Below are 25,773 nucleotides of genomic sequence, written 5' to 3' on the forward strand. Positions count from 1 at the left end.
AAAATTAGACTTACTTAGTACCAACACCAAGATGGAAAATTAAAAAAAAAAAAAAAAGCAGGGGAGAGGAGGGGAAGGAAAGTGTGGCTGAAGATTCATTGCCCGTGATTTTTGCAAATCTGTTCACTCGCACCGAGTTTGGTCAATGCTCAGCTTTCATGAGGCCCAATGGGAAGGTGGCTGCCACTGAGGAGTTGTTGCCTGCGTGTTTACCATCAGGACAGTTCTCTGCCAAAGTAATTCAGCCAAGAAAGTACAAGTTAAGCCCTATGAGTGGAAGCCACAAGAGAATAGGACAGCACAGTAGCTATATATGGAGATTCAGGCATGGGAACAGGGCATCCCAGTGTACTGTACATGCTTCACTGCTCCACTGGCAGCTAGAAATAGACTCTCATGCATGGGCATCAGTAAAGCAAGATTTATTAAGTAGGAGAAAAATAATATTTTTTATCACGTTATATTTCCCTACTTAACTACATTAAATGCTGGCTCAATTTCCAATCCAAAGACTAATTTAAAAATACTTATTTTTCTCCTATTATGCTTCATGAAGTTCACCCATAAATTTTCTGTAACCCTGCTTGATGCTATTTATGATATTATATTATATTCTCACTTGATTCCAATATTTCAATTTCTTACAGCTTAAAAAAATACTGTAAAATGCCAAGTTGCATTAACAGGAAAATATATCAAGTCCTGCAACTAAATCTTAAGCCCAACTTCCAGATTCAAAATTTATTGTTACCCAGAAAATCATTTATTGGAAAAGAGTAGATTTAGTTTGGATCTGATTTAGTGGGAACCACTCACAAATAGAACTAACAACTTCAAAAATGAAAAAAAGACCCTATGTTTGAACTAGATATATCCAGGAAATCATCTGATAAATTTTTCATTAAGATGAGCATAACAGTTTAGTGTAATCTAATCAAATAAAACTGCTGGTTCTTAGTCACTTCTACAGCAAGATATGAGTGATATTATTTTAGACTTTGAAACAAATATATATAATACATTAACACATTATTATATATGTATATACTATCCACTGTAAAACTGAAAAATCTGCTGTGGAGAAAAGTATTTAAGCAGCACCATGTCACAGCTGCAGCATGAAGGAATTTCTGCTTGCTAGATAAGTTACTTACTTTGTATTTATGGGCATCTAAATGCATACTTTTACCTGTCTAGCTACACTATTTTACCATCACTGTCAGTACAGACAGCAAAACATCACTTCTTTCACGCATCCTTGGAAGAATGCTGATCCAAGATGATAAAATTGAGCAATTTTCTAACAAGTGAATCTCATGACAGGCCAGGCTGAGGTCCCGTATAAGCAAGTGCCACAGTTCTGAAAATTCAGGGATGAAATTCTGAAGGGCAATTGACTAGTTCATTTTTATGGTTCTCCAAAAAATAAATGCAATTTCCTCACCAGCATAACCCTTAGGCAAACCAAGCCCAACTCAGCAGACACAACTTAGTAGATACAATAAATTGGACACACAAACCAGATCCACCTCTGTCTTTGCAAGTCCTAAAACATTTACATAACTTCACATGTAAACATCATGGCATCAAGTGACCCTTTCGATGTCAGTGGCACTATATGCTATAGTAAAGTTACAGATTATGGAAATGTGTGTAACCTCTAGCTGCAATTTATTTAGGGTGAAGAATGTGTTTTTGCAGCATGTTCGTAACGTGTACTACAACCATGCCCTGGTCACCCATTAGGGTTATGAGGCTTCTTCTAATTTATCACCATAAATGATGCTTCATAGGATAACAGCACAGGAGAACCTGCTTATGTCTAAAGACACTGCAAAAGCACAATGCAGAGTCTGAAGGACTGTCTCTAACAACAACAACAACAAAAATACATTGAAATTATTTAGGATTCCCCATCCTCTAATTGTTAACAATTTCTCATCTAAATGTAATGGTCACGATCCTGATAAACTAACATTCTTACATTTTCTCTATTACTACACTTTGAAAACTCTCAGAGGAATTTTGAGTTATGTTAAAAAAAAAAAAATCTGTAAAAAGCCCTTTCATGTGGAAAAATGCTGATAATGAATTAAATGTGTTCTCAGTGAGCACTCAAAGCATACAGCAAAATTTTGATAATAGGATGTTCTCCTGTAGGCAGCTAATAGCATATCGGTCTGGTTTTAAAAACAAATGCTCCACAGTTTCCTCTCTCACAGTGGGTACAACATTTACATAGAATCACAGAATCATTAGGGTTGGAAGAGACCTCCAAGATCATCTGGTCCAACCATCACCCTACTACCAACGTCACCTAACTAAACCTTTTTGCATTATGCAATGTCAGACATCAGGCACAGAGGAATATTTTCATTCTTTGCTATTTAAAATATCAGGCTCAGGAAAAGAAAAGATAAAACAAGTTTGCCTGGAATTAGACAATTCATGTGTATTCCTAAAACAAACAAACAAAAAAAAATCATTTCGTATTTGTTTTGTATAAAAATGTGATTTTTTTTTCTATAAATGGAGAATTTTTGGCAGTTAATCTACTGGCAGTTAATCTACTTCACTGTACTTCACTTATTGTATGTGATAGGTACCATGATGATATTTCATACATCAGATATAATTATGCTTTTCTTGTTTCTCATGTGCTCCTTGCCATCATAGAGCATAACGCCATCAGTCAAGATATGAGGAGGAGTTGCTCATTATACCTTTACTGACTCACATACCCAGCCTCTGGATTTCAGGCACATTACCCTTCTCAATTAAATATTACACAGTATTTTAAAGCCCCTTCTTTCATTCCTATATAGAACTTCATTTACACTGAAACCTCTTGAAGGATTTCAGCTGATTTCACCAGGCTTTTAGTCAAACCCAAATTATTTTCAATATCAGAACAGAATAGGTGGATAAGGAAACTCTCAGCAAAATCAGCCAGCTCCAAAAGTCAGCATGCTACCACGTTAACACCCCAGATTAACCCCAGCTATTCATCGTGCTGCAATTTTGCGCTTAGCACACATATGTGCAACCAGCAGTTTCTGTGTGAGAGCTGAAATGTCAGGAGCAGACACATACCCACCTTAGGAGCCCAGAAAACCTCAGCAGCCCATGAAGAAAAGCAGGGTAGATCACAGCAGGAGCATAACTGCGTTGGAAGCAGGCTCGCTCAGTTGGCTGTTCCAGTTAAGTCCCTGGATAAGCCACAAATACCCTGGTATGACCCCTCTTTTTGTAAGAACACTACACAGCCATATATCATCACCATATTTATGTAATGTATCCTGCAGCTGAAGGATGGGAGTAGGCTGGCAGACTTTTCCCGGCTTTCTTTGGCTCTTCAGAATTGTGCTGAGTGATGGAGACAAAGCTCCAGCCACCCCATCCCTCTGCATCCCTGAGATTTGCTTTTTGGGGGCAGGAAGTGTACAGGTCCACAGGCCCCAAAGCAGCTGTCTTTAGCAAGGTTCCTGAGATTAAACACTTGCAAATGTCTCCTTGCCTCTCTGGTGCTCCAGTTTCCCAGCTGAAACCCTACCCCACAAGAGTATAGCAGAGCTCACAAAGGGTTTTCAGATCCAGAAATCTCAGTGTTTAAAAAAAATAGGGCTTCTGAAACACCAGAAGTACAATCAAGTGCATCACAAAAACTAGGAAGTACATCCTACGGACACAGTGAACCAGCTAAGACAACTGTACATTGAAGGCATCAGTAGCAAACCTCGGTGGGTGTTTAGTAATTAAAGATATTGATGAAATACTTCAGTGATATCTACAGCTAGTGTAAGAAGCACATGAAGCTGCAACAAGGCTAATTTTTCCGCAGGAATGCCAACCCAATTCCTTCTACCAACCCACCCTATGAAGAGGAGTGATTTGGCAGATCTCTTGAGAAAAGAGACCAAACAACTCTTGAGTCGTATTGCCATGGAGATACAAACACAAACAGAGCACCTCCTGCTGCTTACACAGGCTCCAAGGCACCATACAGCAAGAGATGTAACAGACCCAGGAGCTCAGGTAATACACAAATTCAATTGCTGCCCCCTTTCTGAAACTTTTCCTGAAGGCCACGTCATTTCTGTGTGATCCAGCATGGTCTTACTATAACACTATCATAAATTTGCATTTTTGTGTGTCTCTGCCTTTCTCTGTTTCAGCTGGGAATAAAAGCAAGAATACTGAAATGCCATACGAAGGGGTTTTTTTTGTTTAATTGTTTGTTTGTTTTGTTTTGTTTTCCCCGGTTCTTTCTTTTTTTGATGTGAAATAGAAAATTCCAGAAATCTCCTGAGTGAACGTGTTTTTATAAGATTCTTAGCCCAGGTTTTTGGAGAAGCAAGCAATTTTTTTCTCAGTTAAACCACTGAGTCTTTTGAGGGGCAGCCAATTGTCCGTAATGCTTAATATTCAGGTTTTCTTCCCCCTGTTTTTCCCTCTGATATATTGTCAGGGTGGAACTATTCCAGCCTGCTTCAGCAGACGCCCTAACGCCTCCTCCATTTCTGTGTGCTATGGAAGAGCAGCTGAACCAAGCACTACATTTTACACTGATGGAAAAGTTATCAGGGAGATCAAAGAGGCAAGCAGGAGAAAGTCATAATCCTACATACGCGCTGGATGTGTAATGAATTATTTGAATAAATGAGAATTTAAGGAAACCAGTGTTTTGTTAAATACCTTCGGTAAAACAACTTGCTGAGTTTTATCAGGGACAAAAGTCATAAACGGGCTATAAATACTCTTCGCTATCTACTGTTTTGTTCTTGCAAAAGGGGAAGGATCTGTAGCATTACCTATCTGAAGCTTCACATGTGTCAGATGCTCCAGACTGGTTGGACTCTCACCCAGAACAGGAGCACAGGTGTTCACTGTAACGATATTAAAATATTTTATGTACAAAATCTCTCCCTGAAAGCTGCAATCAGCAATCTGTGCTCTTTTAGAGGCTTTCCTGGGCTTGGCAACACCTTTTCTAAACAGGCAGTTTATCTTCTGATAAGAAGCAGAAAGACTTCATTTACAGTTGTTTAATGCTATTAGAGTCTGTGAATGCAGTTTCCGTAACAAGATAGGAAAAACAAGCCAAGTCTTCTGCGTAGGATATTTCTGATCTCCAGGATATATGGTATTGTGGTGCGTGACTCACCGGGCTGCTGATGTCACACGGTATGTGCTATTCGGCTCGGGTAACTGATAGAGAGAGTTCACTGCACGACAATAGTTTGTGCTACGCTGACGTATCTCACCTATCCATTATAAGATGGTAACCAGGAAGAAACTTAATGTAAAACATATAAAAATACTATTAGAGATAGAAAAGAGACACTCTCTTTTTCCATTTGCAACACGATGCTGTTAAGCCCACAGGAAGCATGTGACCATAGTGCTGAGCATGGAAAATCAAAGGCAGTGGCTGCCCTTTGTCCCCTGGTCTGTCTGTCTGTCTGTCTCGCTGCCGCTGGGCACCCTGCGAGCCCCGGCGGTGACACCCACGGCATGCAGCATGCTGTGGGAGAGGCTGCCAATTTTAGACGCTCCTTGAGCTCTCGGAAAGTTTGTTCTTTAAATATGGCTCAGCAAACAAAGCAGTAAGCACCCTCCCGAGCACTTTGCAACATTCAGAAAGGAGTCTCAGCTGCTGCAGGGACTGAGGTGTGCTATGCACACACACAGCTGTGTGGTTGCTCTCAGAGAGCGCATTCACACACCCCTGACGCACACAGGGTTAGGAGCAAGAGTAGATATTTTCAAGAGGAAAACCATCAAGAAATGGCTCAGCCCTAAGAGGAATGAAGATGAGACACTGAGCAGTCATTGCTGTCACTGGTGGGAATGCACACGTGCAGTGACCCCATGGTTGGCAATCACTGCTGTGACTGCGCCAGCAGACATAAATCTGCTTTCACCTGACCACTGCAGTGAAGAGGAGTCTGTTGCCTGCAGAAGTAACGCACACCCTTCAACATCCACCAGCCAGCTATGCTCTGCGGACCTCTCATACGGAGATGATAAATAGAATGAGTTTGGTTAGACAGGTGATCATTTTCCTCACCTGTTCACATACATGCAAATAGTATTAATCCAGATAGAAAAAAAAAAATGGTTGTTCTGTTAAGCGGGCAATAAATCTAATTCCCCCCTCAGCTAGGAAGAAATCCAGGTATTTTCCACTATTTTGCTGCTTGGATCTCTGTTGATAGCATAATACATTTATTTTTCCTATGGAAAAGGAGCAAAGAGAGTTTTTGAAGTGAGAAGAAAGCCTTCTCATCATTGTCACCTTAAAATGCTCCCTTGATTTCTCTGAATGGTGCAACCCATGCAATTAACAACCAAGGAACTGCCCAGGTTTTATAGAGTTCAGCATCTAATGAAGGCAACGAATACCGCTCGCAAAGCTGGACTGTGGCACACCCAGCTCCAACTTCTTCTCACCACACTCCCCACTGGACCAGCGCCCCTAGGGCTTCCCCACCCCTTGACATGCACATATCCTTTTGAGGACTGAACTATGGAAATTCAATAGCAATTCAGTGGCAGTTAGGATTTTTTTTTCCACGTCCAATATTCTTCTGATCCCTGTTAAACTATCCATTACAAAATTAAGGTCCCGCTCCCTGGCATTTCCGAGGTTTATTTAAAACCCCACTTCTATTCTTATCCTACAGAAAAAGCAACTCCAGCTATCCTCTTCCTTTTGCCTGGTGAGGTGAGTCCATTCCCATACCTCCGAGGACCCCAATTTTTCTGCAGATAACTTTTTTCTCTGCAAATCTTTGTGCTTTCACCTTCCAAAGAATTGTCACCACATAACACTATTCAAAGCAAGTACCCAAACTTTCATTCACTCAACTCAGAGATCAAATTTACCTGAAGATAGTCACGTGTTGCCACCTGTGTGAGACCTGAAGCAGGAGGAAGATAAGTTCATGTAAGAAACTGAAACCAGGAAAACTTTATTCCTGTAAACAGGACCAGTCATATTCTCCAGTTTTACTATTCAAACTCTCACCCATTTGAAGCAATGCTAATCACGGTATTTGGAATTTACAGTTTGAAAGAAATCATGTGCTCAGCCACATGCTACCCTTCACTTAGAAACAGCAAATGAACACCAGTCATAAAACTCATCCCTTTCCAGGCAATTCACAAAGAAGGGGGAAATGGCTAAGCCTGACAAATATTCATTATAAATACTTTGTACCTGGCTATCTGATGTGTGGGTAGTTAGATGGATGAGCAGAATATATACTTTAGAAGCTTTCTAAACAACTTCCTTGAATTTTCACAGTTTCATGTTCACAGATAACAGCCTTTTTTAATAGTAGCTGATAAGAAGAAAGTCTTTCCCCATCACAACTAAACTAAGTGGAAATAGTACAAAATTCACAGTTCACATATATTACTTTGCAAATAATTAGGTAAACACAATAAAAACATTTTGCTTATGCTGCGTTGACTGGGGGACCACAAGAAGGCATTTAGCCTGCTGCCTACTCAGTCCTTAGGAAAGCTGTGCTGTGCAGCTGGGGTAAACCTCTTTCTCAGAGGCACCAAGACACACTCTGCTTGCTGTGGTTGTGCAGAAACCAGGATCAACAACTCAAGCATAGGGAAGGTTACCTGGGGGCAGGGTCGAAGTTCTCCATAGGAAAGCATTCTTGCATGAACAAGCAATCATCTTTGACCATTAGATAGGTCTTCTTTCTTGCTGGTAAATAATTTTCAATCAAGTGGGAGAGGCCATGTCTGTATCTCTTGAATTAGGGTGATTTAACTCCTCCTCGCTAGTCAACAACCAGTTTTATTTTTAGTAAATGTCTTTATTGTTGTTGTTGCTGTGTTCAAATATGTGGTACGTCATCTGCAGTCATGAGGCTTAGGCAGGCTGATGGGTATACCTGGCAGAGTCATTAATGCTGCCTGTATTTCAGTGATGCTCTACAGCTTTGGGAAAAACACATTTCTTAGCTTCCCTCAGTGTTCTTGCCTTTACAATGGGGCTCATTCAGATGCTGAATGGAAAACAGAAAATTAGTAATATTAATATCCTGCTTAGTGATTTTGATTGATTCCAGAACAGTTGCTCATGACTCAGATATCTCTGGCAATGGTATAACATCATCACTGATAGCAATGTAAATGTGGAGTGGCATTCGTTGACTAGGCACTTCAGCATGCATTCTTCTTGCCTGATCAATATCAGAATGCACAGACAGCTATATGAGGTATTTATTTACTACTCAGGAATAATGTATTTTGGGACTAGTCTCCTCATTGTTTTCATAGGTGAGCAAGCTCAATGTAATTTACAAATTACCCAAATTGGGATACATTGTCAGGAAAGGATCTTAACAAACATCTTACAAAAGGAATTAGGTTTTTTGTTTGTTTGTTGAAGTGCAAGTTATGCCATGAACTGATGCTCTGAACTGGCAGTGAGTAATAATATATTGTTCATTCTCAGGACAGATTTGTGCTATTGACATGAGGAAAAAATTACAAAAAAAAAAAAAAGCCAAATACAATGCCAGTATGCATTCAAAGGGGCATTTCAATTAATACATTGTCTCAATCTCCATCAAGACCTCATTTCATGTTGGGAAAAGAGGAATACCATCTGGGATAGGTGCAGATGGGTGCTGAGTTGTCTAAAATTTTGAGTCAATCAAACGGAAAAGGTCATAGAAATTATTTTATCCATTTGCAGGAGATAAATGAGCAAGATAAGGACTGCTGACTGTCAGTGGTAAAAGAGAAGGGTCACAGGGATCATCTCAGAACATTTACCACAAATGCATGAAAGCAAATGGGAATAAAGTGGCTGTAAAGAAAGAAATGTAGTGAATTAGAGAAAAGTTTTTACCATCAGACTGATACTTTATAGCATTAATAAGAGCAGAAAAACAGTTTGGCTTTGAGGTTGAGCTCAAATCATGATGAAAAGTTGCTTACTGTGATAGCAGAGAACAGGTCTTGAAAATGCATGAGATCACCTCTAGTCATCCTGTTTAATATTTGTTGAACTATACTTGTTATGCCTAAAAAGAACATTTGCAAGATATGGACAAAAGAAAGGAGTCTCTCTAGTGCTGCTCATATGAATAAGGCAAGCACTTAAATGAGGCCAACTGGATCCAACTAGAAGCCAAATGTTTCTGTCAAGCCTGTGTAATCTTGAAGCATCCCTTTGTTCCTCAGGGATGCCTGGTGGTTCTGCTGAGCTGGCACACAGCGCATGGGGGCACCGCTCTCAGCTCTGCATCCCCTTCCACCAGCAGCTTGGTGTGGCTGTCCTCCAGCAAGCACAAGGTACCTGGCCCTTTCAAACTGAGAATGAATACAGAGATTTGGTAATATTGCTCTATAGTGGGGAACAAAGTCTCTAATTAGTTGGCAAAGATACCTGTATTTATTCATTTGTCGAAGATGGCCAGAGAAACTATGTGTTTTTAAGTGCTTAAAGCAAAGACAACAAGCTTTAAAAAAATTATAAGGGCAGAATTTTACATATGCATCATCTATTAACCCTTTCATAAGCAGTTTTCTTTGGCAAATGCTGAAATACCTATTCATGCATGTCAGGGTTATACTGACATTTATATATAACTAGATAAATGAATATCTGAACATAGTCAAGAAGTTTACCAAATCAACTGGTAAAAAACAAGAAAACATATGGCAAACATTGGTGGCAAGTTTCAAGCAATTATTCAGCATGCTGTTTTCCCACTACTGCCAGGACCCTAAATGAGATCAAATACAAAACCAAGTCCCATGGAAATCTATAAACCACTCAAATAGTGAATAAAAAAATACTGGGGCACAAGCTAGTCAAAAATTAACAATGAAAAATATAATGAATTGTTATCATTCACGAGTCATGAAGTATGAGTGGAGAGTCTGAAATTAGAGGAGACTTGGAGAGAGAAGACAAAATAATCATTGAAATTTAAAAATTCTGAAAATTGCAACAACTACTAAACTTTGAACTATATGCCTTAGAAAGCTTTAGAGAAGTTTCTATCTTCTGTCATATGAAATAAGAACAATGAGGCATTCACCTGTATCAGGACGGGAACGGTAAATCTTGTTATGCAATTTGATCTTGGAATTTATTGCTCCAGGATGTCAGTGAGGCCAAAAAAGTCTAGATAAACTGAAAGAATAATTGCATTTTCATAAAGAGCAAATATATCCAGTACTGAAGCAATTAATATTAATATTAGAAAAGCATAGGAAAGAATACGAAATCATTTTTCAGAATTTGTGCCAGGAGACATTTCCTAGGAGACAAAAGAAGTCCCATCTATTAGACAAGGGTCTTCCATTTTTTAATTATATTTTCTTTTAATCACCTGGTCCTAGCTATTTTCAGAAAGAACACAAAAAGTTATCCTCTTATACTGACTATTCCAACATTAAAACTTACACAGAAAGTGGGAGGAAGCATCAGGAAAATATATTAGCAGAAGAAAAAATGAATAGCAATTTTAAAGCTTATTAATTCTTGCTCCACTGAAGGCAAGAAAATCGTTACTATATCCTCTGCACTGTACTCAGGAATATTCCCAAACCTTTGCTATGTTCCAGCATTATGGATTAATGAGGATATGACACAGTTAGCTAAGAGCATCTCCCTATTAACCTTACGGGTTAGCCAAGACAGTTAATACATCGGCCTTGATGGCATTACTTGGTGATTGTAGGTCAGGCTTTTTGCCAGCACTTACCCTCTAAGTGCTCTTTAAAAGAGCAATAAAAATAAGAGAAATGGCTGTCAAGTAGAAATAGACATAGATTGAAAGGACAGGTGGCTTTAATTAAAAAATCAGTGCAAGAACTGTCCCTGTTGCTCCAGAAGGCATTTCATTCCTTGTCTCTGATTTCAAAAGGCTATAAATTATGCTTTCAGGAGGCAGGGCTGGAATGCTGACTGACCATAGGTGTAGTGCTCTTTGAGCTGGCAGATATAACAGAGGACCTATGGGAGGGAGGCGTGTACCCTTCTGCAAGGACAGCCAGAGGCCAGGGTACTTGAGGGCATCAGATGGCTCCAGACACGTGTGGGCAACTGAATCTTGCCCCCAGGACACAGAGCTTCACTGATTTCAACAGAACATTAATTTATGATGCCTGAGAGTGTAGCTGAATGCATTAGTCAGAACTACAGCACAGCATAATTAAAACTTGCCTCTTACCCAAACTTCATAATTAAAAACAGGGAGAGAAGAGTGAACACCAGGTCCTGTTTTGCTGATGCTATTCAGGGATCAGATTTTAAAACTTTAGCTTTGGTTCTGAATGAATATCACATGCTGTTTATCAGCAATTAGGATACTTTCATTTCTCTAAAATCTTACAGAAGAAGGCGGGGAGGGGAAGAAGGATCATGTTATTACCCTTATGGAACCTATATAAAGGAAGCTTGCATGAATTTCTTTACAAGTGCTATATAATTTTGAAAATCCTAATTAAAACAAAATGATACTCTCACAACGTTTGTTAAAATAAAGGTTAATCAGCCAAACCTGTCATGTCCAAAAAATATTATTTTTTCCATATATATTTTTAAAAGCCATCTCAATACCTTCTGAATTCATGACAAAAGCTGCTGTCTGATCTGGGGAGGAACTACACCAACATACATTTTAAAGTGCACCGCCTTTGGCCTAGGAAAATATAAGCTTGGAAAAGAAACATCACAACCTTCCACCTGCATATTTTTTTCTCCTGTGACAGGAACTGAAATCACATTGCATCAAAGTCAGAAAAATACAGATTGTTGCTGAATACTAGTTTAAATAAGATTTGAACAAATCCATGCACAACACCTCTCCTTGAGTCGTTCTTGGTAGTGTTTGTGGTTTAGCAGTCACAGCCCCATCTTCCCATTACAAAAGATTTTTTCTTTCCTGTTGATATGTGTAAGAATAGCACAAACAAAAAATTGACAGTCCAGGTAAAACAGCAAAGCAACCCTACAAAGCATTTAATGTCATGAGGTGAAAACAAAAAAGGAAAAGGTAAAACAGTGGAGAATTCATAAGTGTGTAAGGTCAATTCTAACAAAGAGTGGCAAAATTCTCAGACAATTTTAGGCTCTTTTAAAAATGGAAAATATCACATGATCATGAGATAAGGAATTTCAATGGTGTAGAACCAGGAAGGTATTTTTTGATATAATGCTTCTCCTTGTAAAGTGAGATTTATTTTTAGCAGTGTATTAGAAGAAAGTGAAATCACGATGTTATTCCTACCAAGTGTCAGTAACATAAAGAAAACTGTTGTATAAAGAAAGCTACATAACCAGATAGACAGAGAGTTTGTGTGCATGTGTGTGTGCATACACATGTTGACAACACTGAAGCAATCATGAGGAATCCTGATGACAGAATTGAATAAAAGCCTATATAAGATACTGGTAACAGATGTCATCTCCTGCAAGCATCATGATAGTTACCATTTTTCCCCCCTTGACATTATAATTTGCAAAAGCAGAGCATAAAGCTCTACAAATTCTAAACAGATGCAGCCAAGAAGAAGCAGCCAAGAACTGAGTCCCTATCAATGAGTAAACTTTGAGCAGAAAAGCAGACTTCTCCCTGTTTTCAACCTTTCAACATGCTTATCTGGAAATGGACTTTTTCCCCTCCCTGTTTTCTACTCTCCCCCCCTCTCCCCACCCAGGAGCTGGAGCAGCTCTGCTGGCTCCTGGGTACTACTCCTTGTTCAGTGCTTGCATAGCTGGTCTCCCATCATCAAACAAGTCAGCTGTGCAGCAGGGAAATGAAAAGGCCGAATTAACCCAAATGCATAATGAAGCACATTTAGCAGACCATACTATGGTTCCTGTAGGTCTCTATTGTCTCTCCTCCCAGGCAAGGGTGGGTTTGATTGCTTTCAGTAGTTCACTAGCCAGCTTATAACTGCACTGCTGTCCTGAGGGCAGGGTTGAAGGATTTTGCCAAGAGGATGCTGGCTCTGCATCAAGCAGCATAAATAACTTCCTTCTCTTACTTCTGTCATTCCTAATAAAGCTGGTCAAAATATAAAATGTTTTTTTTTTCTTTTCTTTATTTCCCCCATGAAATATTGCCAAGGTGTGAGGATACAGACCAAGTCAGAGGGATGGGAGGAATCTCTGCACCAAGCCTCCATCTGCCTTGTAGAGCAATGCCGCAGGAGCTCACAGCTTGCTGAAAAGCCACTGCCTAGCTCCAAAGCTTCAGACCTTACCTTAGTAGCACACTTAATGGTGCACCCTTCACAGAACTTGACATTACAAGCATAAATGGGGTTTTCAGAAACATCAGGAGAAATTTGGGGATCAGGTTTGTTATTCTTCTCAAGGTAGTCGGATTTACCAGTGATAGTGTCACTATCAAAAAGCTAGATAGACCCACAGCCAGTTTACTAACACCTCACACTAGAAGAATAAATCTCACTTAAGTACAATGAAGCTATATATCATTTTCCTATTGCCAAAAGAGCATATGTTCACAAAACTTAAATATTAATTATTTAAATACTTGTAACTAAAAGTATGATTGGGAATGGCTAGGCATGAATACAACATCCAACAAGAAACATTCCCTTGCCAAACACAGGCACAGGCCAGGTACTAAAAACTCAAGGTTTCCAGCCCCACCTTTGCAATGGCCTCATCTTGCAATCCACTCATTTCCTTCCATTGTATGAAGTGGGTAAACACTGCTGCCATCTTCACAGAGGTTTAAGGAGCTTTATTTATCCATATCTGTAGCAGCATTTTGTAGTGTTGGTATAAGACCTTTATGTAAATGTGTAACATACCAGGGGAGAAAGGAAGGGAGAAAACAGATCAGCCCCACTTGAAGTAAAAATGGACCTCACTGCCTCATCAGATCTGGGTGATAAAAATGCTGAACTCCTCCTCCTGCCCAGCATTATTATGTAGCATAGCTTTTCTTTAGTTGATGCAGTTTTAGATTACCCTCTCTAGTAGGCAATATTATTACTTTTATCTTCTCACTTATCAACCAAATTTCTAAACCTTAAATGGCCTATCATTCTAGTTGAGTAACAAAATAAACAGAGTAATTCTACCAAGGCAATTAAGGAAACATTACACATCACTACCTGAGATTGTTAGCCTACCAGATACCTCATATTGTTCCAGCTAAACTAATTGAAACTTGAAACAATTAGGAAATGGAACAATAGGAGCAGGCTGGAAGGAGCACTAAATGGGGAAAAAAGATGGATGCTGACTCTTGACACTGTGGCTCCATGACAGATGGAAAAGATTGGGTAGGGGATGCACACATAGGCAGGGAGCAGGTGCCCTAGTTGCCAACTCCTTCTCCTATTCTTCTGGTAAGGACTACATATTTGGTTAGATTTTCTGTTTTAAAAGATTGCTGGGAGGAAAGGGAGAGCAATATACGTTTGTCTTTTGACCTCCCTATCCTCCACCCGTATGGAGGCAAAAACTTTGAGCCTTGTACTAAAAAGGAATCAAATTATATGTTATTGTATGTTTTGAAGCAAAACATTTAGGAAAATTGTTGAGGAAACTAACTCATATTTTTATATCAGCTGGAGCTAGGCTGTCATAAAGCACTGAGAAACAGCTGAAGTACAAGAGCGATGAGATTATGGAAAAGGCAGTATGAAAGACCAAAAACATTTTCATAAATAAAAAGACAGTACAAAAGGGTGCTTATTCATCTGAGAAAAAGAAGAAAAATTTTCTCCTAAACAGAACTGAAGTCCTACAGGATAAGACAAGGGAAATGGCCAGCCTGAAGGAGTGCCATACATACCCAAAAGTCAAGTAGAGTTAGTCAAGATCAATACTTAGAATTTACCTAAATGGATTTACAGAAACTTAGGTGATTCCTTAATGAAATATGGATATCAAACACCTTTAAATTATATTGGTTCATTTCTCGTTCTTTGCCAAATTCTACATTCTATTTTTCAATTTTGCTGAGTCTCGCTTTGAATGCAACACAAAGTGAAGGGTTTGCCATTCATTCCTATTTAATACTTTATGGCATTAAATCCGTTGGAACAGTTTTCTCTACATCAGCCAGACTAAATATCCCCGTTTCTTGCTTCTGTAATTGCCAATAGAATGGGTCAAAACAGAATGATTTTTTCCTTTTGTTCCCCCATATTGATGAATATATTCAGGCAGTTCTTATTCTTAATTATCTCCGTAGATTATTCATCTGGGACTTCTTGCAGTCCATTTACTGCAAATGCCATAAGCAATTATGTCTCCCTACAGAGTTATCATTTACCTGTGATTTTCATCATTTTTACTAAGCCATCTCATTACAACTGCATTGCCCTCTCCATGTTTCCTCCAGATTTTCTTGCCAAGGAAATGTCCAGAAATAACATTCCAGGAGCTGGAAGTGTGAGCTGGTATGGTATCACCTCACTGTCCTACACCCCACCCAGCTCTCAGCACAAAAGATGCACATGGCACATCTCTCAGGGATTCCTCTCCACACTCCTCTCTGTCACACCTCCTCTGCTGATGCCCATCAGCTCTGGAGTGGTAGAAATCTAGACCAGAGCAATTTGCTTGAGATAATTTAACACAATTATAAACAAAGCCTATTCAGCTGATTTTGTGTCAACGTGTCAAAGCGGCAATTGTTTTACATTTGCTTGAGCAACTCTCGGCGTGTTGTTTTTTCACCAGAAATTTGGCCTCAACAGGTGCCAAGTCCCAGTCTCTGAGATGGATGGATGCTGCTCTTTCTCCCTGGCTGCCATCAGCTTCTCGCAGTAGGAGTTCCCCCCACGCTCCCAGGTGTACACGGGGTGTGACAGTACAGCTGCCTCCCTGATATGTCCAAATAATGACCTGATCTTCAGCCGTCCTCCTGGGCTCCCCCAGCACGCTCCTGCTGGGGCTAGCTCTGCACAGTGCTGTCTGGAAGGTGCTCACCAATGCCTCTTCAGAAGAAGCATTGAAATGCCTCTTCAGAGAAATGCCTCTTCAGTCATATCTTTTAATCAGTCCGGATAAATGTTGTCAGTGGAAAGTTGCTACTGCTCACAACCTCTACAACTTTTAACATGTACCACATGTTCCTGCATTACGGCTGGCTCGCTCTGCATTCGCATAGAAAAGACGGCATGCAAACGCATCCAACTGCTTTTAAAATCAAAAGGAATCTTTCCACTGAGTTTAACAAGAGCTGAATTGAGGTCTTGTGACCCTGCTGCAGAAAAGTATTTACACACATGCCAAACTCCAAGCATGTGAAGAAGCCCCATGAATTCAACAGGCTTATCAGATGCTTAAACACTTCAGTCAAGGCACCAGTGTTTTTTTAAGTTGCTGTAATAGCGCCTCTGTTGTACAAAATAAAATCCATGGGAGACTTCCCTTGCTCCAATGAAAGGAGGAATAGCCCTTGAATAAATATATTATGCATAGAAGTATAAATAATGTGTGTGTTTATATACATATGCATACACATGCATATACATATCTTAGCCTCAGTTCTGCAGTTCATATTCCTGGAAAAAAAGCTTTCATCTGATTTATGTGATTAACTGCAAAATCCAGTGCTCGAGCCCACATTCTTTACACTGAAAAAAGCTTTCTTTTAAATGCCCTTGTCCCAGTGCTGACAGATGCTCTCCAAGCTGGGGCACTCTCATACAGCAGACAAATAAAAAGCCTGAAGTGCCTGAGAGGTAGAAATATCTGCCTTGCAAAGGTAAAATAAAAAATATAGACACTTAGGCAACATATTGAAAGATTTACTTCAAAGACTATCAAAAGGAGGAATAATTTCCTTTCCTGCTTTAGGGCAACGTGTATTTAGATTAAAATGTAAAAGGTGCAGTGGAAGTAAATGCCCTCTTTGTTGTCTATAGAACCTTTAAAAATCTGTATCATATAATGGTGTTTAGGGGAAGTTTTAGGTCATCTCCCTCCATTCTGTTTCCCTCCTTTATCTGTTTTGTTTTGTTTTGTTTTGTTTTGTTTTTTTTGTTGTTGTTCCATCAAAAACTGTAATAGGCTTTAGCTTAAAAATGGCTTTATCTTAAAAATTCCCTACTGAAATGGAGTGAATTCTTGCATACATATACTGAGTAGCTGCAATTACATGTGATTTAGAAAGGGGCAATGCAGCATTTCAGCTGCAAAGTCTCCAAAAATGAAATGAGAACAACAGAAATCTACCTTGGGGTGAGGGCTGACAGATAACAGCAAAAAAAAAAAAAAAAAAAAGAAGAAGACACTGAAGCAATATGTCCCCAATTCTTCAGCTTCTAAAGAAAAAGACCAAATTGCTGCATAACTTCACTGAAGAAAAGATTCCTCCAGATTCACTGTAACTCATTTGTAGCAATATAGAAACAGATGGTTAGGTAGATATAATTTTCTATTTAACTAGCAAGTTGCTTCTGCTCTACTTTTATTTGATGCTCCATAATACATAAATAAATCAATAACATCTGTGAACATCACTGCCCTTCCTCTCTTCTGAAATACCACATAACCTTCCATAACCTTATTTATTGCTATTTAGCCTCATGTCACTATCTTAAAACTTCTAGCCCAAGAGGAAATAAAGTCTGGATTACGAATGCTTGGGATTTTTACAGCAGCAGGCAGGTAGGCAAGGGAGCAAACACTTCAGTTCAGGGGTATTAAAAAGATTTTGACAACTCTTGGGTTTTGAGAGGATTTTTGGAGGCTTCTCTCTCCTTCAAGTGCAAAACACATGGGAAGGCAGGCAGCCAGCACAAATAGACTCTGGAATATTAAATTCAGCAGAGGAGAACACCAATTTATCCCACCAGCTCCTCTGGTACATGCTCCCCGGAGGCTTAGCCCCCATGAAAGAGGTCTGCAGATAATGCAGATGCCATGAACAGCAAATGTGGTTTGTGTAAAGACCTGAGTTTAATCAGTGGCAAAGCCACTTCTGTACCATCAACAGCTGAAGGGTACTCACCACAATAGTCCAAGAGCTAGCCCAGTATTTTTCTACTGTGCCGTCTCTCATCAGAGACTAAAGAAGCAAAAGGATACTTCCAGCAGGAAGCTGCCAGAGGCAGAGGTTGTTAGGAGAGACGCCTGTTGCTGGTGAGGTCTGGTGGCATAGATCAACAAGAACATTGCACTACAGCATGTCACTCACAGCTCTGCTGGGACTATGAAGTATGAAGTATGAAGGTAGAGTGTTGGGCTATAATTTCTTAAGAGAAATTTATCATTCTTCCGCTTTTCTCCATTCAAAATATCTGAGACGAGAGTGCTGTGGTTATTGTTTTGCATATCGTGGCTCTAGCAAGAGATGTTTGATGGTGACAGGCTTTTGGGACAGAGGTGGAGGACTGAACAGGATAAAGGAAGACATTTATTGCAGTTTCCCCCATACTGACTATGGGGAACAGTCCCTATGATATACTGTCACCTCAGCCATGTTTAGATGCAGTCTAGAAGAGAGGCAGTTGGAGCAGAGCCAGAAAACAAATTAACAGCTATCTGTAAATAATGGCCTGGGGTCTGGTGCTTGAGCTTATTCCCTGCTCCTTTCTGGACATAACCCTTCAGCCTAGATTAACTCTCTGCCCACCGAAGAAAAAAGCTATTATCCTTAGTGATGTTCATCCCCATGCCTGTACCATGTAGTTATAGATCAAACTTCATTTATGGAGTAGCTATGGATGTGGTCTGGATCTGCAGTCTACATTCTGAATGAGGTCAAAATTTATCTTAATGGTCTCGTTTCTTCCCCAGACTTATGAATCCCTCCACAAAGGATCACAAGGAGCCTTATAGGATCCCATTTACACACAAACTCTCACTAATTTCTTACTTGTGATTCGGTACACGAGAATCAGCAGCCACAAACCAAGATCATCCTATACAGTTGCATACAACCACATTTGAGCCTGAACATGGCACTAAACACAAGCAAAATCTTATGTAGAGTAATTTGGGTGCAAGCTTGACAGATATCTGGAGCTGTACAAGCATCCTAGGGCTATGTCTGAACCTCATGTTGTTGTTCATCAGACACAAGCATACGTGAAGCACAAAAAGCAGAGTTATCACTGAGAGGTCACTCGATCATACTTTCCACTATAACTCTCAAGCAAAATGATATCAAATGATATATAAGGACAGGCAGTATATGCCAGGGTAAAAGTAAGCCCAGCATTGAAAGCAATTTAGGCTAATACGTATGTCTTTGTCTTCAACTCACTCAGAGCACATGCATGTTCAATTACAGATGATGTGAGACCAATGGAGTAAGCTCCCTGCAGCTTTAGTCCTCCCATCCCAGAAGAAAATCTGTGAATGTTAAAATATCCAAGATGGATACATTCCAGTCGTTTCTTTTGCCTTGAATGTAGCTTTTGTATACACTATCAGTAGGGTAGTAGCTTTTGAATACACTATCAAAACCCAACAGATTTACCATATGAGATTTTTTGGAGTGTATTAGCCCCCTCATATGCTGAATCTGAGAAAAGCTGAATACCTGATTCCACTGATCTGACCTGGTTAAATGGTTCTTATAAATGCCATCATTTCCTACTGTTTATGCAATTTCTCCTTATCTAATCATTTTCAGGAGGAAAGTCAGGGGTTGTACAGTCAGGATCCATAAAACATGATCAGGAAAGTCTAGCTGATTTTCTGCAAGTTTTAATCATTTTTACAGAGATCCACTACTGGGAGATTTCTAGTGGTTAACAAATAAAAGAAGTTGAAAGATGTTATTTTCTGTGTCTAAATTACTAATTTCACTTGACAATTATCACAGACGGATATTATATTTAACTATGTTCAGTACCATGTTTATCCTCATTTTTCTAGCATATCAAACCAAGCATTTACATGTTCTTTCTGTCATCAGCCTGAAACAAACAAACAAATAAAAAGAGATCACATCTCTAAAATATCCTGTTTTTCTCAGCAGGTTTGATAAATAGATGAAAACAAAAAACAAACAAACAAAAATATTTCCATTAAATAAAAGTTTTATCACAGAACTCTGAGATTAATTTTCTTGTCTCTTTTCTTTCCTACTTGCACACTACCTCCTGCATCAACCTCCTGGCAAGTCAACAAGATGTGAGAGCAGTCAGTCCCTGCTTCTGTGACTCAGAGCATTAAAGCCTGAAGTTTGGCAGGTGCCCAGGATGAAGAAATTTTAACAAATCTCCCACAAAGAGCACACTAATCATAACAAGCACTGAAGCCTTGAACATAATACTTCCTCCATATGTAAGATTCCCAATTTGCTTAATGGACTCTTCTCAAACTTTGCAGTATAATATTGCAAATGTTCTTTTACAAATCCCAGGTCCTCCTTCGACACATGACCAGCATGTACATCTCATAAAGGAAAAAATATAATTTACTATTCAGTTCTGGCTTCTGCCAAGAAGTCTTTTTCCAAGGCATAGTTTATTGGAAAATAAACAAGAAATACCATGTTCAAATTATCTCTGAGGGATACCTCATCTCGTAATTCCCATTGCAACAGCAGAGGCACATACTTGCAAGAAAAAATGTTGTTGATCTCTTTTTGGGTGACCTCATCAAAGGTTATTTGGAAGAAAATGGAAAACCAAACTGATTTATTGGGAGCTGGACTCCGTGAATTTCATACAGAAATTCAAATGATATATTTTGTAACTACAGCTAAAGAGCCTCCATTTTGTAAGGTGTAAGTCATTTCCACAAGTATGTACTCAGTTGTCTGCACCACACTGTTGAATTCATGGGGCTCTGGAAAAGACAGGTTATTGAAGGCAGAAATGTCAAAACAATGTCAAAATAAATTCAAAGGCCTAAGAAGAAGGGCAAGGCCTTATAAACTCCACACGTTATGGTTATGCACTGTGCTGACACAATATAAATTACTACAAGTGAATACAATTCTCTTGCTCATAAGGCTGCAGGCTAATCACAAAGCACACAACAAACCTATACAGTTTGTTGTTATTGTTTAATAACAGGAAACATGGACTGTGGGCTAGCTGTGGAAGAGGATGGGCAAACTTAAAAACAGAAAGGACTGAACAGTTGCCCATCTAAAGCACTAAAAGTAGGGAGTACCTGCTGTCAGAGAGTATTAACAGAGAGAGAAAAAAAACTCTCAAAATACTTATTATAAAACATCACAGTTATATTTATTCCAGCTTCTTATTTACATTAACTGAAGGTCTTTTGCACAGTCCCCAGCTCAGTCCCCCCTCACAGCAGTCTCTTGCTGTGCCCAACATACAGAAGTACCAGGCTGAACACAGGCTACCACAGCTTACCTTTGAGGCATCTACATTTTGGAGCAAAATACCTATGGACTGCTGAAACTAGTCAGTACAGCTCCATATTTTATATTCTTCTTCACATTTCTACAATTTTCTCATGTTAAATAACTGCTTTTCATGTACTTTTTTCCTTCTTTTTTCTTTTTTTTTTTTACATCAGTGGACAAAAATGCCTTTTAATTTTTATTTTTTTATTTTTTTTTACCTTTTTAAAACATGGAAGAAGTAATGTCTAGAACAGTCCATGCAGACGTCTCCCTGAAATCTGGCACAGTCATTAAAAAAAGGATACAATGCACAATTCAGTAAACGTGGGAAGAACAAGTTCTGGTGAGTCTTGAGTCATCACTCACAAAATTAATGAATGAGATGTCCAAAACCCACCATTTCCAAGTTCAAAACTGATGAGAAAATCTTTCCCTTAAATGGTTCTGAGAGGTTGCCAGTGGCCAATTCTCCACGTCCTAGACAACAGACAAAACTTCAAGATACACACAACCTTCTTGGTAGAAGTGGCATGCATAGTTCTGGTGAGGGAATACATGATATATAAAGTGTTCTAATTTGACAAAATTATTGTTCTTTAAAACCCAAGTACCCTCGTATTTATTTATTTATTTATTTATTTATGACAAATACATGTTCTTTAGGAAGCAAGGGATGGGACCAGGGAAAATGAAGAAACAACTCAAGAGCTAAGGAAAATTAAGCCCTTTGGTTATACTAGTAAAAGAACGATAGCAATCAACTCCTCTACCCAGCTTTAATAGCAGTCCTTCATAAATTTTCAATTAAAATTGCTATTTTAATGAAATTCTTCACAGCTGCATTTCTCTCACCCCAGTATTAGCATTAAGTATTTAGAAATTTATTTTTTTTAGAAGTTAATTCAATGGTGCTTACAATTATATAGCTACTATCTCATTTTCATTTAACCACTAAGTCATTATGATCTTCTAGAATGAGACTGTTTCAGAAGTTATAAAGATTATTTGCTAAAGTTTAATAATACTTACTTAGCCATGAGTATTAATTTCATTGAATAGTCAATACTTCCTACATTGCAATATCCTGGCATTAAATAGCCAGCTATTCATTTGCAAGACACCATAATCTTTTTATTAAGCATCTTTTGCTGTTTTACGTCCCCCTTTCAAACTAACAATTTATGAGCATCTAAGTATGATGTATTCATAACATTTAAAATAAAACATATTTCATAATTGGTCAAATCTTTCTTGAATTACCTGTCTTCTGGAAATAATTTAATATCCCTAGTTCAATAAGGAGTTGAAAGAAAAAATAATAATAACAGCTCACTGGTTGAGTTAAGATACTTTTTGTGGCAGTTAAGATCAGAAATGTTACAAGACTGACTTTTCTCTTACACTGTTCTTTCTAATAATATCTGTGAGAATAAGGAATTACGACTCTTTTTATATCCTGGATGCAAACATAGATTTTGAGGTGCTTTTCTGTATCAAATAAGTTAACAGAGTATATACCGCATCCAGACGGAGTCCTGCATCTAGGTCTGGTATCTGTTAGAGCTGGTCCAGAGAAGGACCATGAAGCTGATCAAAGGGCTAGAGAACCTCTCCTATGAAGAAAGGCTGAAAGAACTGGGGTTGTTCAGCCCAGAACAGAAGAGAAGGCTCCGGGGAGACCTCATTGCAGCTTTTCAGAACTTAAGGGGGTGCTTATAAAAAAGATGGAGAACAACTTTTTGCTCATGCAGATAATAACAGGACAAGAGGGGATGGTTTTAAACTAAAAGAGGGGAGATTTAGATTAGATGGTAGGAGGAAATTCTTCACTCAGAGGTTGAGGGACTGGAACAGGCTGCCCAGAGAAGCTGTGGATGCCCCATCCTTGGAAGTGTTCAAGGCCAGGCTGGATGAGGCCCTGGGCAACCTGCTCTAGTGGGTGGCATCCCTGCCTATGGCAGGGAGATTGGAGTTAGGTGATCTTCTAGGTCCCTTCCAACCTGAGCCATTCCATGATTCTGTAACACAGAAATATTAGATTTTTTCATTGTAATCTTTTCTATTAACCAATTGGATGCCCCCCTCAATATAGTATTAGATTGCCATTCATCCAAATGCAGGCCCCCAGAAGCAAATAAATCTAATCTCATCTCATTTATGTGAGATGGTTCTTGCCCTTATTTCACACCATCTCACTATCGGGATGCTGGTAGCTGAAATGGAAAAATCATAGAGTAGTGTAGGGTGGCATGGACCTCTGGAGGTCATCTGGTCATACTAACAGATTGCAAAGGTCCTGTTACATGCTAGCTTTGACTTGTAGCCTTGAAATCAGTGTTACCAGTTTGGTCTCTTTTGTAAACATTCTGAGCTTCAAATCCCATTGTCCAAGTCACTGATGAGGATACTAAACACTATCAACTCCAGGTTCAACCCCTCAAAAAAGTCACCAGTACTCAGTAACAGACTGAATTTCAAAGCAGTAATCACAACCCTTTGAGAGCAATGGTCCAGCCAGTTTTCAGCCACCTTGTTTTCCACACACGGTCCATATCTCCCTGACTGAATTGCAAGGATATTATGGGATACTGTGTTGACTGTTGCAAAAGTCAAGGTAAATGATATCCACTGCTCTCCTTTCATCTTATCAAAGAAGACAATTAGATCATCCTGTCACAGTTTTCCCTTGATGAATCTGTGCTGTCTCCTCTCCCTGTCTTGTCCTTCATGTGTCTAGACATGAATTCTGCTAGGATTTGCTCTACAGTCTCCCAGATACTGAGGCAAGGCCGGTAGTTTCCTAGTTTTTCCCTTTTGCCTTTTTTGGAGATAGGTGTGGCATTTGACTTTATCAATCTTCCCCAGTTGCTACGACCTTTCAGAGAGGACAATTAGCTCCCTCCTCACTCTCAAATGCATCTTTTCAATCCCATGGATTCATATATGTCCCATTTCTTTATATGATCCGGAATTTGGTTATACTCTTCTGTACATGGTACATCTCTCCCATAAACTTTGGACTGACATTAGAAGTCTGAAAACAGAACTTGCCAGGAAAGAGTGAGGGAAAGAAAACATTAAGTACATCAGCATTTTTCAAGTCTTTTTTTCACTAGATTGCCTTCCCTGTTCAACAGGTACACACACATTTTTAGTCTTTCATTTTGCTGCCAATGTAACTGTAGATAAATCCCTCCTCATTTTCAACTCGTTGAGATTTGGCCTTCTTATTTCATCTCCAAATGCATGACTGATTTTTTTATATCCTTCCCTTGTTAGTCCATTTCTGTTTCCCCCTCCTGTACTGTACGTTTTTCCACTTGAGCCCAGCCAAGAGTTCCCCAGTCAACCAGCCTGGTCTCCTGGTATGCCTGCCCGTTTTCTCACACATTGTGTTGGATTATTCTTATGCTTTAAGGAGATTATCCTTGATGAAAAAAAAAAAAAAAAAAAAAAAAAACACCTTTCATTTCCCCTACAGAATGAGTTCCTTTACTCTTCAGGACAGCCTCTCACATGATCCTGCCTAGGACAGTTCCCTGAACAAACTCAGGTGTGTTCTCCTGAATTCCATGGTCTGGTCTCTGCTACTTGCTTTGCTTACTTACTGCATGATATTAGTCATCACTATCTCATGGTCACTGTAGCCAAGGCTGCCAATTACACACTTCATTCACAATCAGTTATTCCTTGTTCATAAGCAACATGTCCAGCAGAGTCCCTCACTGGTCCATCCAACATTTGCATTAAAAATTGTCTCAAACATGCTCCAGAATCCTCTGGATTACTTGTCTTCCACCTTTCTGTCCATCCATCACATACCGGATTCATTCATGAATCACTGGGGCCTGTGGTTCCTTTCTTGAGGAGTCTTTTGGTTCTTTGAAATAGGCTTTATCCAGCTCCTCTTCCTGACTGGGTAGTCTGTAGCTCTCTCTCACAACAGTTGTTTTTATTGGTCTTCCCTCTGAGCCTGACTCCTAAACAGAAGTGGCCTTTCCTTTCTTCCACCACAGAGTTCCACACATTTGAGCGGCTTCTTTGCACAAAGTGCAGCCCCACACTCATCTTTCCCTTCCTGTGGCTCCTCGCCTGCCTGTGCCCACCTACAGCAGCTCTGCCATACATTCAGAGCTATCCCACCACATCTCTCTAATGGCAAAGATGCCACAGATTTTTGACTGTGCACAATCTTCCAGCTCCTACTGTGTGTTTCCCAAGCTGAGTTTACGTCTGTACAGGTGTTTGCTAAAGGCCCTCAGTTGCCCTCCTTTCTCTGGTAGAGAACAAGAGCTTTCCAGGTTGCCATGTCCCATGTATATTTCCCCTCTACTGCCAATTCCTGTGAGCCACAGTTTCCATCTTTTGATGAACCTCATCAAAACTGTCCTTTCTAGGTTAGCAAGCCTGTTGGCCAAGATGCTGTGGCCCTTCTTTGTCAGACGCATCCCTTATC

The 25,773-nt window shown here is 39.4% G+C and overlaps 1 protein-coding gene and 1 long non-coding RNA gene across 32 annotated transcripts in view; both read left to right on the forward strand.

The window, feature by feature from the left end:
• Window positions 1-3,525: 3,525 nt before the first annotated feature.
• The window catches only part of LOC310897646 (uncharacterized protein), a 98,586-nt gene continuing 76,338 nt past the window's right edge, over window positions 3,526-25,773 (forward strand). For 5 of the 31 annotated variants that reach the window (XR_014582437.1, XR_014582438.1, XR_014582439.1 and 2 more), the window contains exons 1-2: window positions 3,536-4,035; window positions 9,220-9,330. Coding sequence is in view for 11 of the 31 variants with exons in the window: in XM_083831482.1 (XP_083687608.1) it covers window positions 9,222-9,330 (109 nt within the window). In the remaining 20 variants the exon portion in view is untranslated. Of the gene's footprint in view, window positions 4,036-6,686; window positions 6,728-9,219; window positions 9,331-25,773 lie in introns of all 31 variants that reach the window. The other 26 variants (XR_014582435.1, XR_014582436.1, XM_083831478.1 and 23 more) reach the window with 20 other exon arrangements.
• Window positions 15,377-17,272, forward strand: LOC310897648. Its single transcript, XR_014582455.1, has 2 exons — window positions 15,377-15,435; window positions 15,736-17,272. It is a non-coding gene; the product is annotated as an uncharacterized lncRNA (long non-coding RNA).

The sequence above is a fragment of the Anser anser genome (genome assembly GCF_964211835.1).
Source record: "Anser anser genome assembly, chromosome: 3".
Lineage (NCBI taxonomy): Eukaryota > Metazoa > Chordata > Aves > Anseriformes > Anatidae > Anser > Anser anser.